Raw genomic sequence first — 15,461 nt, 5'->3', positions numbered from 1 at the left:
CCACCTGAGACTACTTCTGGGGTGGTGCAGCTTGCTCAGGGCTTCTCCTAAAGGCACCATCATGCCCTATAGCACCCATTGCACTGTTGCCCTCGCTCTTATTTCTTGCATGGACTATACATTAAAGTATCTTTTAAATTCTGCTCCTTCTGAATACAAATGACTCCGAATGTCAGGAGCCGTCACACCCGTGCTACCTACAATCTGAGGGGTTGGGGCAGGTCAGGGAGGAGGGAATTACTTTATGGAGAAGGCAACAAGAATACCTAGTCTGGCAATATCTCTTTGAGGCTCTGGAAGGCGAAACACATAGTAGACGTATGATGCCAAGAGACAGTTCCTCCCATGCTGGTCCTTGCTCAGGTCTTTACTGTTGTGAAGACTGTTCACTATTGCGACCACAGATTCAAAGGCAAACTGGGAGAAATTGGCTGTGAACCAAAGGGAAAGAATTAGTCTCAGCATTAAAGGGCATAACTCAGTTAAGACAGGGCATTCTTTGAGCAGATAACATCTAATCCATTCACTGTTTAATCTACACTTTAACAAATTCAAAGCTAAACACAGAAACATCAGAATTGCTAGATTGGATCAGACCCAACATCCATCCAAGCAGTATCCTCTCTCTGGCAGTGACCAGCATGAATTGCTTCACAGAAAGGTGTAAGAACTCTGCAGTTGGCAGATATGGACTAATCTGCTCCCCCAACATAGATCTTTTCCTAATCTGATCTCTAATAGTCAAACATCATCTTAAGCCCCTTTACATCCCTTCCAAAATTTGTGTTGGCATTGATTATAACTTTGGATATTCGGTTACTGATATAAATGTCAGTCAGCAGATACTGTACCTGGGTACAGAGGACGTGCTGATTTCCTGAATAAGCTGCAGGAAGTTGAACACTCCCCTATCTCAATGCCCCATAAATACCCTCTAGAAGCTAAATCAGCTAATATCAAACTAGAGCCAGACAATTTAGCAAAATGTCTCCATCCACCCACCTGGTTTGCTTGTGGGCCCTTTCCAACCCTACTGCTATTCTGTTAGTCAATGGCCATGCTTTAATATGTACCTGTCTGACCAGCTATAACCATGGGCTTCACAGCCAGCTGGAAAAGTTTCTCCAGCACCAAGTGTAAAAACAAGACCAGGGGCTCAAGGCGGGAGGAATTCAGACAAATAATGCTGAGTTTTAACTCGTGTTCCAGGGTAGCCTCTGTGATCTTCTGTTCCATCAGTCGAATTGGGAAGGTGACTTGGCTTTCCAGAGAATGACACAGAGTGAAGAATTTCTCCAGGTGGTTGTCCTGTGAATACAATCAAATACTCAGCATGTGGCGCTGGACAGTTACTGCATATTCTGTACTGCTGCAGCCACAGACAATCACAGAGCAATAGAGATGGTTGGCTAAGAAGTAAAAAAGTCACCAAAATTTGAACGGGCAACCAAGAGGTGAAGAGCTTTGTATCCCATTCACCAGTCCCTTCAGCTATCCAAGCCCCAGCAGTCTGTTTCAAATGAAGCTTATGTTGCATGTAAAAGATTGGATGTAGATTCTTTACCTGAGTGTGAATAGATGAAACAGCCTGCACTTCTACGTTAAACACCCCCTTGTGCCCTTCGACCCATTTAATTGGAGGTGACTGTGATGGAACTTTCTGTGTTAAAGATAAAATAACAAGATGATCAGCTTAGCACTTTTTCCTGTAAGTAGCCAAATAGCAAATACTGTTTACATAGAGTGCACATAGCTTTTAAGGGTGTTTTTTAGTTACAAATTAGACGTACTTCAGGTATCACCTTTTTATTCCACATCTTTATTCCACTCTACACTATTCTGCATGGGGTTCTGGTTTGCTCTGCCAGAGAGACTGGGGTCAGTGATGCAGTTTGAATCTGTCTGGTCCCCTTTACATTAGCACTATTTTCTTAGAGGGCTCTGTCCTCCACCTCATTGTCTTCTTGGGGGAGCCTGATCCCTGCTTCTCCACCCTTGGCAACACCTTTCCTGAAGACTCTAGGCAGTGACATTCCCATACACTGTGGGATAGTTGGATGTTCTGAGCCACTAAGTAGCAGGAGAGTATTAAGGGTCATATGACCCAAACCCCAAGGACGGAGCTTGTTGGAGGTCTGTAGGGCCTGTACTAGCAAATGATTATTTTGGCACCCACAAGCAAGTGCATGACTGCACAGCCACTTGGTTTAGGGGTTTTCTTTAAAATCTTTTTGTTGGTTGATTGGTTGGTTGATTTGCTTAAGCATAGGGAAGGGTTCCTCAAATCAAGTTAGGCAAATGTTGGAGCCTAAAATACTGACAATGCCCCTTTAACTGGGGAAATAGTATCTATTAGCTATTTTGTTTGTTACCTCTGGAGAATGCATTGAATAGTTTAAAGGCAACTTATCCAAGGCAACAGGAAGACAATAATGTCCAGTCTGGAGACGATCATTTAATAGAATTGGCAGCCACTGAAATAGATGAGGCAAAAACAAAGTGATATTCATTACTGCATGAGAGTATGATTATTTATCTAGTTTGTGATAATTACAGTCAACAGAACAATGATTAGATATCGACCAGAACTGTTTTGGACTCCACAGTAATTTCTGCCAAAATCTGCAGAAGTATCATCATGCCCCCGCATGCAGGGGCGGCCCTAGCTTTTTTGCTGCCCCAAGCACGGCAGGCAGGCTGCCTTCGGTGGCATGCCTGCGGGAGGTCCCCGGTCCCGTGGATTCGGCGGCATGCTTGCAGGAGGTCCGCCAGTCCCGTGGCTTTGGCGTACCCGCCGCCGAATTGCCGCCAAATCCGCGGGACCAGCGGACCTCCCACAGGCATGCTGCCAAATGCTGCCTGACTGCCGCCCTCACAGCAACCATCAGGCCACCCCCCCGCGGCTTGCTGCCCCAGGCACGCGCTTGGAGCGCTGGTGCCTGGAGCCGCCGCTGCCTGCATGACATAAGAGCCAGTGCATGACATAAGGTCAGACTTCACTGAGGCCTTGGCTACACTGGCGCTGTACAGCGCTGCAACTTGCTGCGCTCAGGGGTGTGAAAACGCCCCCCCCCCCCCCCTCCCCGAGCGCAGCGAGTGCAGCGCTGTAAAGCACCAGTGTAATCAGCGCCTGCAGCGCTGCAAGCTGTTCCCCTCGGAGAGGTGGAGAACTTGCAGCGCTACGAGAGAGCTCTCGCAGCGCTGGCGGCGCAACTACACTCGTGCTTCGCGGCAGCGCTGTGAATCCCCAAGTGTAGCCAAGGTCTATGACCACTTTCAGTGTGTAAAGTTAAGTACCTGCAGAATTCTTTGCAGGATCAGGGCATCTGATCCAGTCTGTGATCTGTACCTGTGCTTGTTAATTCTTTTGATGTAGCCACAAAAGCCATAACATTTGAATGCAGATGTGGGTGCTGGGGAGTGTTAAAATCAAGACCTATTACTCATGTCTGGAAATTGTTATAACAGGATATTTGCAGTGTTGTTGTAGCCATGTTGGTCCCAGGATAGCAGACACAAGTTGGGCCAATAAAAGATATTACCTCACCCACCTTGTCTCTCTAATAACAAGATAGAGTGTTCTTGCCACTTCGGCTGGGGACTAAGTGAGGAAATTAGTTAGTTATGTCTACAAAAGGCCTGTGTGCACAGGAAGCTGAAGTGTAAATCACAAGTGACTTACTGAATATCCCAGGAGGGTTTCTACACATGCTCCTTGCTTTGGCTGACAGCTGATATGGTAGAATGTGAACAGTAGGTGGTGTTTTTCTGTGAGTTTAGCTGGCAGTTTAATTTTCACCTCTTCATAAAAGTCAGGAGACCTGTTTTAAAAATACCAAACACACACATCTTGAAACATGAAACAGGCCGGAAGGCTAATTTGCATTTAGGGGCCCAGATACTACTATGATATGAGTGGTCTAAATCTCTAGCCAAATAGCTAGATGTATCAAGATGTGTATTAGCTCAAGTAGTGCCAATGATGTACTCATACGTAAACATAAATCTATGAATTAGCTGCACTGCAGAAATGGAGAGAGCACATTGAGATGCCTCCGATGTCTCTTCTCTCCACACTTGTGAAACTGCCTTCTATTAATCTTTGGTTTTGAATACACTTGTTTTAACAAAACCTAAATTCTGGGTCCAAATTCACATGAGTGTTTCTATTTAGCTTTGTTTGGAACCGCTAATTCACCCAAATGAGGAATATTCTAAAGTCCCAGAACTACTTTTTACTTGTGGACATACTTCTTAACTTTCAAATAGGGAAAATCCTTGATTTTCCTTCTGAAAAATAAAACTAATTAATATAATCATCATCAATAATAATAATAATAATAATACACCCCACTCTCCATGATTTCAATGAATGAGATTATTTCAATTTTGAATGTGTCAAATCTTCAAAGCAGTATTTGGAATCAGAAAAATATGGAATTTCACTAGTCAACTGTGGGATGGGGGGGTTAAAGTATTTTTAAAAGCTATGTAGAGATAAAAGCATCCCTGAGCAAATGACTGGTATTTAATATATAATAAAAAGAATATTAATAATAGTACACATACTTGTTATGATATGTGACAGCTGTGTACATCTCTTGCAAAAATTCTGGACCAGAAGACTTTCCAAAAATGATCTGTATTCAAAAATAAAAGTAATAGTGACCAGGCATATAGCTATCAAATTTTATATCACCTTTCAGAAAGATTTAAATGTTGAAAAATGACAGTATTTTATTTTCTATCAGCAGGTTGTCATGAATGGGACGTACATATATTACACACCCCATTCATGACAACATGCTGATAGAAAATAGAACACTCAGATTTAAATACTTTTTTCAATACTGTATATTTAAACATCTAAAAGAAAACTTTGTTAAAAGAACATCAAGGTTGCATAGTTTCACACACAAAGATATCTAGATATCTTGGGCTGCTGAATGGAATAGTTATCTGCATACGAAGATGTTTACCATTTCTGTCTCACTGTGGATCTGTTTACTGTTCCAGTGTCAAGGTCACAGGTTCTATCCTCAGTGCTGTGCATGGATGGACCTGATATTTGTGTATTCATAGTGCCCAGGATTAGTTCAGTGGGACACAGAATATAACATTCTTAACAGGTTTCTGAACCTCTGTGGATTTACTGGTAGAGTTCCCAACATGGCACTCATACATAAGGCAATGTTATTCTTTTTTAAATAGAATCTACAGAATGTTTACTCTTTCATGTAATACATGAAGCATTAGAGAATACAGGAGGATATGTTCCTGTTCCACACTAACTACAAGTCTCTTCTGCTGTTCCTCAGTCCTTTAGCCCTGCTTCCTGATGTGAACTGCATGCTTCATGAGCACTGTGATCAAAACCATTCTGGTTTCAGTGCAAGGCCCACAAAAAATCATAGCTGTGCGTGAAGCATGAGGTCACAAGTCAACCCTTCACATGTTTTGTCCGTACTGCAGCTAGCTAAGTATACTCCACAAATGTCTGATCCTGTTATTTAGTCTATATTACCGGCATTGCACAGGTAGCGTCTTCTCCACACATAAACTGAATCTTAATGGTAATGTTCCTTGCAGAGGCCAGTCGATTAGCAAAATTCAACCTCTGTGGGTAAACATAAAGGAGATTTCTGGAAGCAAAAGAAAAGAAAAGTAAATGAGTAAGGAACAATTATTTGCTTTTGAAGAACAAAGTACTTGGCATCGCATCTGACTCAGTTCTTCTTCTCCCAATGCTGTAATTCCACCTAGACACTAAAGGCTTTGAAAGGGCTCTTTCTATCTACAGCGCTTGTTGGAAAAGGGTAAGATTCTGGTGCTGCGCAATACGTTTGTTTTGTGGTATTCCTAAGGATAAACTATGCTTTTGAGAGGGCAACCTGGCATTCCCTCATTCTTCCAAAGTACCCTGTTTCCCAGCCTTTTTACTCTAGGGCTGAGAGACAAGCTAGAGTGTTTGGGCCTAAGAAAATCTCCATTCCCATGTGAGAACAAATACAACTCCCACTCAGATACCATGGCAAAGATATACCTACATTAGTTAGCTTGCTAGACAGACAGAGAGAACAACTGTTACCAGTCCCGCTGCTGAAAAATAGGGGCCAAGGAAGCCCCTTGTTCCCATCACTCTTCTCAAGAGACCCTTAATTGGTATGTATGATGGAGGGATGGGGGACATCAAGCCAGCAACCAGCCCACAATTAAAACAAATGTCTCTCTCTCTCTCTCTATATATATATATATATTATATATATATAATTATATATATATATAATTATCTATCCATATAGGACAGCAATATGCCATCAGATGGTCATCCAAGGGCCACTCAGATGCTCACTGAAGATGGTAGAAGGTGATAGGAGGGTAGATGACCAACAGGGGAGAATAGGAGCCTGTACCTTTTGTGGGGAAGGAAGCTGTGAATAGGAGAGATTTAGAGGAGTTTCATTGATTTCTACAAAACAAACAAACAACTCACTTGGCTTTGAGTTTCACTAGGTATTTGGTTCAAACCAACAAACAATACACACACACACACACACACACATACATCCCTTTTTTGATCCATATCTGCCTAATGTTTTGTTTAGATCAATACAAAGCAGCCTGGATGCCCCAGCTGCAATGATGTATTTCACTGATTTTTTTTCTTTGTTTTAGTTTATTCTTTCATTAGACAGCAACTGTCTGCTTTTATAGTTGCTGGCAAATAAAAAAAAAAATCTGGTTACACTCAGACCTAGCATTTAAAGCTTTCCTTGCCAAGGAAGGGAAAGTTCAAGGTACATTGAGTCTCAGCTAATCCTTCATTCCCCTAGCATTCCAGAACCTAGTAATATAGCTTATTATGAGGCAATGTGATATGGAAACAAATGAAGAGCATTTTCATGCAATAAAATGTGCTGAATCCGTAATAAATGAACATTCCTGCTTTATGCAATGAAACGCAAAAATCTCTATTCAGGAAAATGAGCCTACATTGTCTGCAAATGTTAAAGAGCAAAAACAAAGCTTATAAGAACTTCTTAATAACACAAGACAAATAGAGAGCATTGCTGGATAGGACTGCTGCTTCTCACCTACATAGAAATTGGCTCTGAATGAAGGATATGCTCAGAGATGCAGTATATATAAATAAACTCACCAAATAAACTCAACAACTCTATTTCACATTTGCCAAAGTTATAACAACTCAATAGCAGGTTAACAATGGCACTTAAATAGTTTTTCAACCTGTAGTTCTTGGTGTCTGGTTTGGGGATTGATTTTTACTAATGTTTATACACATTTTTTTTTTTAAATGCAGCTCCCTCCTGGAAATGCAGTATACCTTTACAATTAACTAAGCCCCAAATCTTGCAAGCTTCTCTACATAGGCAGATCACTGCACCTGCACAAAGCCTCATTGACTTTGCGGAGTGGAGGGTAGGCTATCAGAGTGGAAGAGTGCAGGATCAAAGCCCAAGGATACATAAGGGTACTTCACATAGGTGCCGACTCCGTGGGTGCTCTGGGGCTGGAGCACCCATGGGGAAAAAATGGTGGGCACTGAGCACCCACCAGTAGCCCCCCTATCAGCTCCCCCCATCCCCTCAGCGCCTCCCACCAGGTGATGGGCCCCACTGATCAGCACCTCCGCCTACCCCAATGCCTACCGCCTGCCGCAATCAGCTGTTTTGCAGCTTGCAAGAGGCTCTGGTGGGGAGGGGGTGGAGTGATGATGCGGCGCACTCGGGGAACAGGGTGGAACTGGGTGGGAAGAGGCGTGGTGGGGTGGAGTGGGGGTGGGAAGAGGCAGGGTGGGGTTGAGCAGGGGTGGGAAGAGGTGGGGTGGGGGTGGGATCTTGGGGGAAGGGTGGAGTGGGGGTGGGGCCTGACCTCCGGCACTTTGGAAAGTCGGTGCCTGTGCTTCAAAATCCAAGGGTAAAACCCTGACCCCAGTGAAGTCAATGGCAAAATTACAGTTGACTTCAGTGGGGCTGCCACAATATTGAGTTAATTACAAACAACAAGTTGCATTTCTGCATACTATAACGGCAGCACAATATTCACTTCATACCACTCAATGGGCCAAATTTGCCATCCAGTTATATGGGTGCAATCCCACTCTGAGGAAAGCCCGAATAGAGGAAAACATGGCTGTTTGTTATGAAAGTTGTTTTTATGATGGTCTGACAGCTGTGGGGGGCCTTTCTTAGCTAGGATTCTGCCAAATGTCAGTGTTTAACGTAGATTAATGACCACCTGGTACAAGGACCTTGATTTACATGATTTTGTCTGTTGCGTGTCTCATTCTGCCTGTACAATGCAGGACAGATTTCCTAACCAGTTCTCTACCTAGCACAGTAGAAATGAGATTAGCACTGGGTAACAAGGGCAAAAATTTTGTCTCAAACTGCAGGCTCTGAACAGTTTAGCCAGCACCAATCTGAGCAGAAAGCACCCTATAAAGCTTAGAAGAGCTGCCACCATTTCTCATAACCTACTTGTAACTGTTGCAATCATAAACTGCATATAAAACAGCTCAGCAGTACCATATATGGCATCTGTGGCACTATGGCTTTTTCTGAGAAAATGTTCATGAAAGAATGGTCCAGTGGTTACAGCACTAGCTTAAGACATGGGAGCCCTGGGCTCAATACGCTGCTTTGCCATGGTGACCTGTGTGACTCTGGGCAAGTCACTTAGGCTACATCTATACTGCACGCCACTGGCAGCGGTGTGTAGGGTATGTATAGCTACAAACATCAGTGAAAGGTCCCAGTGGGAAGGAGGCTGTGGGGAAACTCGGGCAGCTCCCCGCTGCCAAAGCCTTTCACTGTGGCAAGGAAAGGCTCTGCCAGGGGAAGGCAGTGGGGAAAGGTTCCAGCAGCAGAGAGTTGCCAAAGCCTTTCCCTGTTGCCTCCTCCTTGCCAGAGCCTTTCCCTTCTGCCAGTCTTTCACTGTGGTGGGTAAAGGCTCCAGCAGAAGGAAGCTGCCTGAGCCTTTGTCTGCTGCCTCCCTTCTGCCTGAGACTTTTCTCACTGCTGGAGCCTTTCTCTGCAGCAGGGAAAGACTCCAGCAGTGGAGAGGCAGTGGGACATTGCACCGGTCAAAACTGCAGTGTAAATAGGGGAGGCACTGCTTGGGCTGTAGAGCGCCAAGTAGGGTCCGTATCTGGGTTCATCACACAGGGATCAGGTGTGTCTTTACTCTACTTGCCTAAGCAGCACCTCACCATCTACAATAAATATTTATACATGTGCTGGGGTGGGGGGTGTAGTGGATGTACTCTATATGCTGCTGTAAAAAGCGAGCAGTCTAGACTCTCTTTAGCCTCTTTGTGCCTCAATTCCTCATGTCTATAATGGGGATGATGGTATTTTCCTACATCACAGAGGTTTTTGTGAGGATAAATATATTATAGACCGTGAAGCTGTTTGAGATTGATTAATGAAAAGCGCTATATCTAAGAGATAAGTATTATTATTAATTATTATTATTATTATTCTTTTGGTACAACTAAACTGAGATGCAGAAAACTTAGTTCTGTTTATCACCATGTACTGCAATGTTTCGGGTTGCAATACTTTGTGAGATGTAGCAGACTTCACAGTGATATTAAAAACACATCCCAGGTTGGTTTATCAGCTAGGACATGCTAGATGGACTGCAGCATGTCTTAGCGGACAAACTAGTGCATGACTTGCCTTTCATTTTGCTGTGTGCCAAGTCTCACAGAGTAATGCAATCTACCATTTACATTTTTATATGCAATTTCCATTCAGCTAGGTTCTCTCAACATGATGTTATGAAACAGCTAAGGAAAGTGCAAAATATATTGGTAACTTCTATTGAATTATGCTTGGCCGAATGACTTATTAAACAAAGGATATTATCAATATTACACCTGTCAGAGACGAAAAAAAACATATAGGAGAGATTGTATAATCTGTTCATTGGTTTATGGATCCGCAGCTCTATAGAGGGTGTCACAAATCCACATAATGACCCTGGGTGCTGGATTTTACATTTAGATGTGACTTAAGATGAAAGATGTGTAAAATCACATGTAAACAGAGAGCTCTCTGCTGACGACACATATGAGGAGGCGCCAATGTACAAATTAATCCAGCAAGTACATAGATAAGGGCCAAATTCTGACCCCCTTTATGCTCATGTATCTCCACTGGTCTCACATTTGCAAACCCCATCACAACTAGGGACAGTAAAGGGCAGCATCTGGCACTAAATATCTTGCATTCAGAAAGGGCCAGATTGTGGCAAGTCCTGGTTGGTCTGTGTAAGGTCAGGAGGATAAAGGTAAATGGAGCTTCCTCCCACTGTGCATGACCCAGATACAACTGGCAGGCCTCCTGAGCACAGGTGCTTCACACAGATTACAAGCCACCCTGACAGAGGGAGAGAAAACAGAGAGTCGGACATGGCCCTCTTGGACACTAAGCACTCTTGTATTCACACCCTACATACTACTGTAATAATCCTTGTACAAAATATGCCTCGTAAGTTATCATTGGAAAACAACTCATTGATCATTTATTTTATATTCTTCTGTGAGGTATCTGTGCAGTGGGTATTAAAAGTTACAGATGTATGCTAGAATTATGACTCAAGTGTGTTTAAACCAGGCATGTCAGAGGGAGATGGTAAACAAGTCTACCCCAGAAAAAGGCATGTGTTTTTCTTTCCTGGGAGTCACTTAGAATCATAGAATATCAGGGTTGGAAGGAACCTCAGGAGGTCATCTAGTCCAGCCACCTACTCAGAGCAGGACCAATTCCCAACTAAATCATCCCAGCCAGGGCTTTGTCAAGCCTGACCTTAAAAACCTCTAAGGAAGGAGATTCCACCACCTCCCTAGGTAACCCATTCCGGTGCTTCACCATCCTCCTAATGAAAAAGTTTTTCCTAATATCCAACCTAAACTTACCCCACTCCTCCAAAGTACTCTGAAAGACAATGAGAATTTATTTACATATTGAGTAAACAGACCTATCAAGCTAACAAGGGGTGGAGGCAAACCTCACACTAACAAGTTAGGGAGGAGACAGCATGGCGTCTACGCCCCAGCAGGAGAGAGAAGCTGGTTCTGGGTTTTACTTTTCAGAAGAATACACTGCAAAGGTTTACTGGTGTATAATTACAGGGGTGGGGGGTGAACTTCAAATGATAAGCAATTGAATCAACTGATTGAATACAATATTGCTATATTCTAGAAGTGTATAGAGTGAGGTCTTTTCTGAAAGCTAATGACATACTGGTGATTAATATCTCTGTGAAATGTATGTATTGAGACCCTATGAGGAAATATGGATACTAAATGATATTATGTTTTAAAGTCTGTGTCCAAACAGGGAGAAACAGGTTCCCTTCCAGACAGGAGAAAAGTAGCTATTTACCTGTCTACTATAAAAATTATGCATGGTGGAATCAAAACAATGGAAGCCCCATTTACAGACAGGAAGGGAAGAACAGCATGAGGTCATCCTGCCTCTTGAAACAAAGCCACTGAACTTTGGAAGATATAAGCAAAGACAGAAGCCATCTTTGCATCCATCACTAGACAGACACAAAGGAACAGAGCTCTTGCATGCTGAGAAAGATGGGTCCTTCCACCAAGGAGGGGTTGAACTTTCTGGCAACTGAATATAGGTGAGAAAAAGCATTTTGAACAAAACCTGTACCTTGCTAGATTAAGTTTTAGACTTTTAGAGGCATGTTTTCACTTTTATTTGCTTGTAATGCTTTCTAACTTTATCTTTTATACTTAAACTCACTTAAAATCCTATTTTCTTTTGTTAATACATTTGTTTTACTATTAATCTAAATCACCAGTGCTGTGTTTGAATTAAAGTGAATCTTAACTCCAGTTAATGTGGCAAGGTGGTGGCTTTTGTGTCTTTAGAGAAACAAACAAACTTTATTATTTCTCCAAACTGCCCAGGAGGAGGCAGGACATTACAGAGCACACGGCTTGGGGAAAATTTGGGACTGGGAGTGTGTTGGGCTCACCCTGCAACTAGTAACCAAAGCTGGTGGAAGCCAGAGTGGGGCTGTAGGCAGGCCGCTGGGGTCGGAGCTGCTGAACCAGTGCTGTCTAGCACAGACACTTCAGTGTGGGGCCTACATGTTTGTAGGCTGATTGTGAGTGTCTCACAATCAGCCTTGTGAGGGCCAGTAAGACTAGGCAGGTATGGGTGAAGTAGAGCTGGGTGGGATGTAAAGTGACAATGCAAAGGGGCCACATCAGGGCTCAGGGTCTGACCCATTCTGACCCTCTTTCTTTCTCTCTCTCTCTCTCTTTTTTTATTTTTTGTGAGTGCTTTTTATGGAGATTAATTTTTGTAAGGGATACCTTACCCTACGACCTCTAGGATGGTGCACTTATGCTGGGCAAAACACTCTGGAATTTGATCAGCTGCAGCCACTGATTCTTGTTTCTAGTTGTGGGATATTATCTTCACACTGCTGTACTGTAAACTGTTCCTTTATTTAGCCAGCATTATACAAGTATCACTGCAGCTAAAGACTGAGTTAGCTTTGCCATTATAAACATCTCTATTTGAGTTTGTTATCTCAGAAACCTCCACTATGTCAATGTGGGCAGCCACAAACTATGACACACATTGTTGAAGACTGAAAAAATGACAACTTCCTGGAGGTCTTTGTACCTTGAACATTGTTGATAAGAACGCTGTGGATTGGCCAATTGCATACACCAAATAATAATAATCTCAGCATTTCAAAATCATACTAGGGTGAACTTTAGCATAAATGATGTCAGCCCAATTGCAAACTTTCTTCCCAGAATTTTTTTTGAAAGGTAAAACTGTTTTTTTGAACACAGACCAACATAATTTGAAGATGACTTGCATCAGATTTCAGACATCAAACTTCAGGTACAATGTAGTTTAATTAAAAACAACCACCTACCACCCCAGATTTCACCAGTTTAGGCCTATTTGGTGTTCTTTAAAAATCCTCTATGGGTACTCTCAAGTATTTTGCAGTGATGCTAGTTTCACATACAAATAAATGGGGTATAGCATGATTCAGTTACTGTTCTCAGGCTAGTGTTAAATGAACACCACCATCTTGAGATCTAAAACTTTTTTTTTAAATGTAAGTAGTTTCAGGTACTACTTCTGCTTCTAAGTCTTTCTGCCAGGTTTTGTTACTTTCAGCTGCATGTGTCTATTTTTGCAAATGCTTTTCTCTCCTCAATTGCTGCATCAAAAACCTCAACACGCAAAAAAAACAAAACAAAACCCTGGGAAAATCAACTGACTATCCAGGGGAATAGTGAAGCCTGACTATGTAAAAGGTAAACATACTGTTAAAACAGAAGAACATATGTTTCTCTAATGTCTTTCAGTTTTAGTAATTTTAGTTGGGATTTGTAACTATAGCAGGTACAACATTTTCAGACACAAGTCTGATTTTTAAGTTGAGTTCCTTTAGTGCTAGCGTTTGGACACCATGTTACAAGGTCAAAAATGACGGTAGAAAAATTTCTGTGCGAGTCACTGTCAAAGCAATATAAATGCTCAACTGTGGAGAAGACGTTTTGATGTCAAAAGAAGAGCAAAATATTGGCCAAGATAATAACAAAACAATGTTCATGCAAGTCCACAAGACAATAATTAATAAAATAAAGATGACAACATAAAATTTATGCAAATCTAATTTAATTAGAGTCTCTCAGTAAAACCACCGATTCACAGAAACAACCCTTACCGTGCACATAACACTGACTTGGGTTGGAGAACCTTCTGAAGAGAGATCAGCTGTACTGCTCTGTCTAAACACAATGGGGTCAAACCCTGCCCTGACTTGCACACTGTACAACTCCACTGTGGTCTGAACTTGCTGTCCTGTCTTACATCTCCATGAAATTTGACTGCACTGACTTGACCATGTTCAATGGTCAGGGCGGAGCAGATCTATCCTCCACCAAAATAAAATATATGCACAGGCTTTAAGACTTTGACCCTCTTGTGCTTAAATGCCATTACTCATAATTATTGGTTGTGTTGGTTGGTAGTTCTTCATACTAAATTACATGGCTACTTGTGAGTTACATCCCAGTGTGGCTGGGTTCCAAATTTTAATCAACAATAGATATGTCTGTGGATGACTAGGACACAAATACCACACATAAAATTCAATATATCTCTAGGTAGACCCTAATAATACATAACACAGACTGATATGCAAATGTACTGTGATCACTAAATTAACCTGGGCACTTGCTGCTGATGGTAATACATACAAATAATGCAGTTATTTAGTATATGTCAAGATAGTCTCTATTGGTTCTATTGTTTTCACTCATTATTAGGTCTTCAGAAAAATGGCTGTAAACTTTATCCCAAATTGCAGTTATTTTACTGACTATATAAGCTCATTTTCAATAACTTAGAAAACACAGAAGAAATGGTGCATCAGCAGAATTTTAATATGCTATATTATTTTAAAAGGAAGTACATGCATAAATTCTCAAGGTGGCCGTAGTTCTTTGGTTTTTTTAAATATGATTTTACTTTTAATATGGATAATAGCCTGGATAATATTTTCTTATACTTAAAATTAGAGATCAGTTCAGGAGTCTGTGTTCAGATCCAGATTAGGGGGTTTGGGTATAACTCTGTGAGGTCCATCTCATGGATTTTCCAAATAACCATCCACTCAAGTGGGTGTTTTGTGGGATGCACAAGAGGCAATCGGTTTTGACCTCACAGCCCCCATGAATCCTGGAGATCTAGAGGGAAGGCCCATTCACACTTGTGCAAGGGACCCAATGGGAGATGATAATGTTTCAAGTACCATTAAAACCTGATATTTACTCTGATATCCACTGGATAAGCCAGGAGTAAGGCCTTCCCTTGGGCTCGCCCCCAAAGTATGTTGTCCCAAGGGCCTTCTGTGAGTACTAGAGAAAAAAAGGGAATGGGGAATTTCATGGACTTGTTCAGGGACAATGTTTGTGGACCCACAACTTTCCTGTTCATTCCGTGACAGGTCTAGGTTCTCTCCAACTGCACCAGCAGAAGGGTTGACTAGGGTGACCAGACAGCAAATGTGAAAAATCGGGACAGGGGGTGGAGGGTTATAGGAGCCTATATAAGAAAAAGACCCCAAAATCAGGACTGTCCCTATAAGATCGGGACATCTGGTCACCCTATCTACTTCCAAATCTAATCACATTAAATCTTTATTAATGAACTAAATGGTTAAATTTCTGATGATCATTAACTCTAGGCTTTAACATACAGCAGACAATATGCCTGAAAGAAACAAAAGAAGTTTCTTGAAAATGTTCCTTAAATAGCCCTAATTTCTGATACTTTTGATAATTATGATGAAATTATTTTGGCCTTGTAAATTTAATAAATAACACTATCCTTGTAGGTACATGACATTTAATGTAATCTAGTACTTCCCAA

General features: G+C 41.9%; 1 protein-coding gene across 3 annotated transcripts in view; it reads right to left on the bottom strand.

Annotated features, from left to right (window-relative positions):
* Window positions 1-15,461, bottom strand: part of DOCK8 (dedicator of cytokinesis 8) — a 127,468-nt gene that overhangs the window by 49,966 nt on the left and 62,041 nt on the right. For all 3 annotated transcript variants that reach the window (XM_054032720.1, XM_054032721.1, XM_054032722.1), the window contains 7 exons: window positions 5,525-5,642; window positions 4,570-4,640; window positions 3,683-3,821; window positions 2,373-2,474; window positions 1,565-1,660; window positions 1,074-1,308; window positions 267-431 (listed from right to left, as the gene is read on the bottom strand). In XM_054032720.1, the coding sequence (XP_053888695.1) occupies window positions 267-431; window positions 1,074-1,308; window positions 1,565-1,660; window positions 2,373-2,474; window positions 3,683-3,821; window positions 4,570-4,640; window positions 5,525-5,642 (926 nt within the window). The remainder of the gene's footprint in view (window positions 1-266; window positions 432-1,073; window positions 1,309-1,564; window positions 1,661-2,372; window positions 2,475-3,682; window positions 3,822-4,569; window positions 4,641-5,524; window positions 5,643-15,461) is intronic.

Source organism: Malaclemys terrapin, chromosome 6 (assembly GCF_027887155.1).
Source record: "Malaclemys terrapin pileata isolate rMalTer1 chromosome 6, rMalTer1.hap1, whole genome shotgun sequence".
NCBI classification, from domain to species: Eukaryota; Metazoa; Chordata; order Testudines; family Emydidae; genus Malaclemys; species Malaclemys terrapin.
The sequence above is the reverse complement of the archived record's forward strand: the minus strand, read 5'-3'. Positions and strand labels throughout refer to the sequence as shown.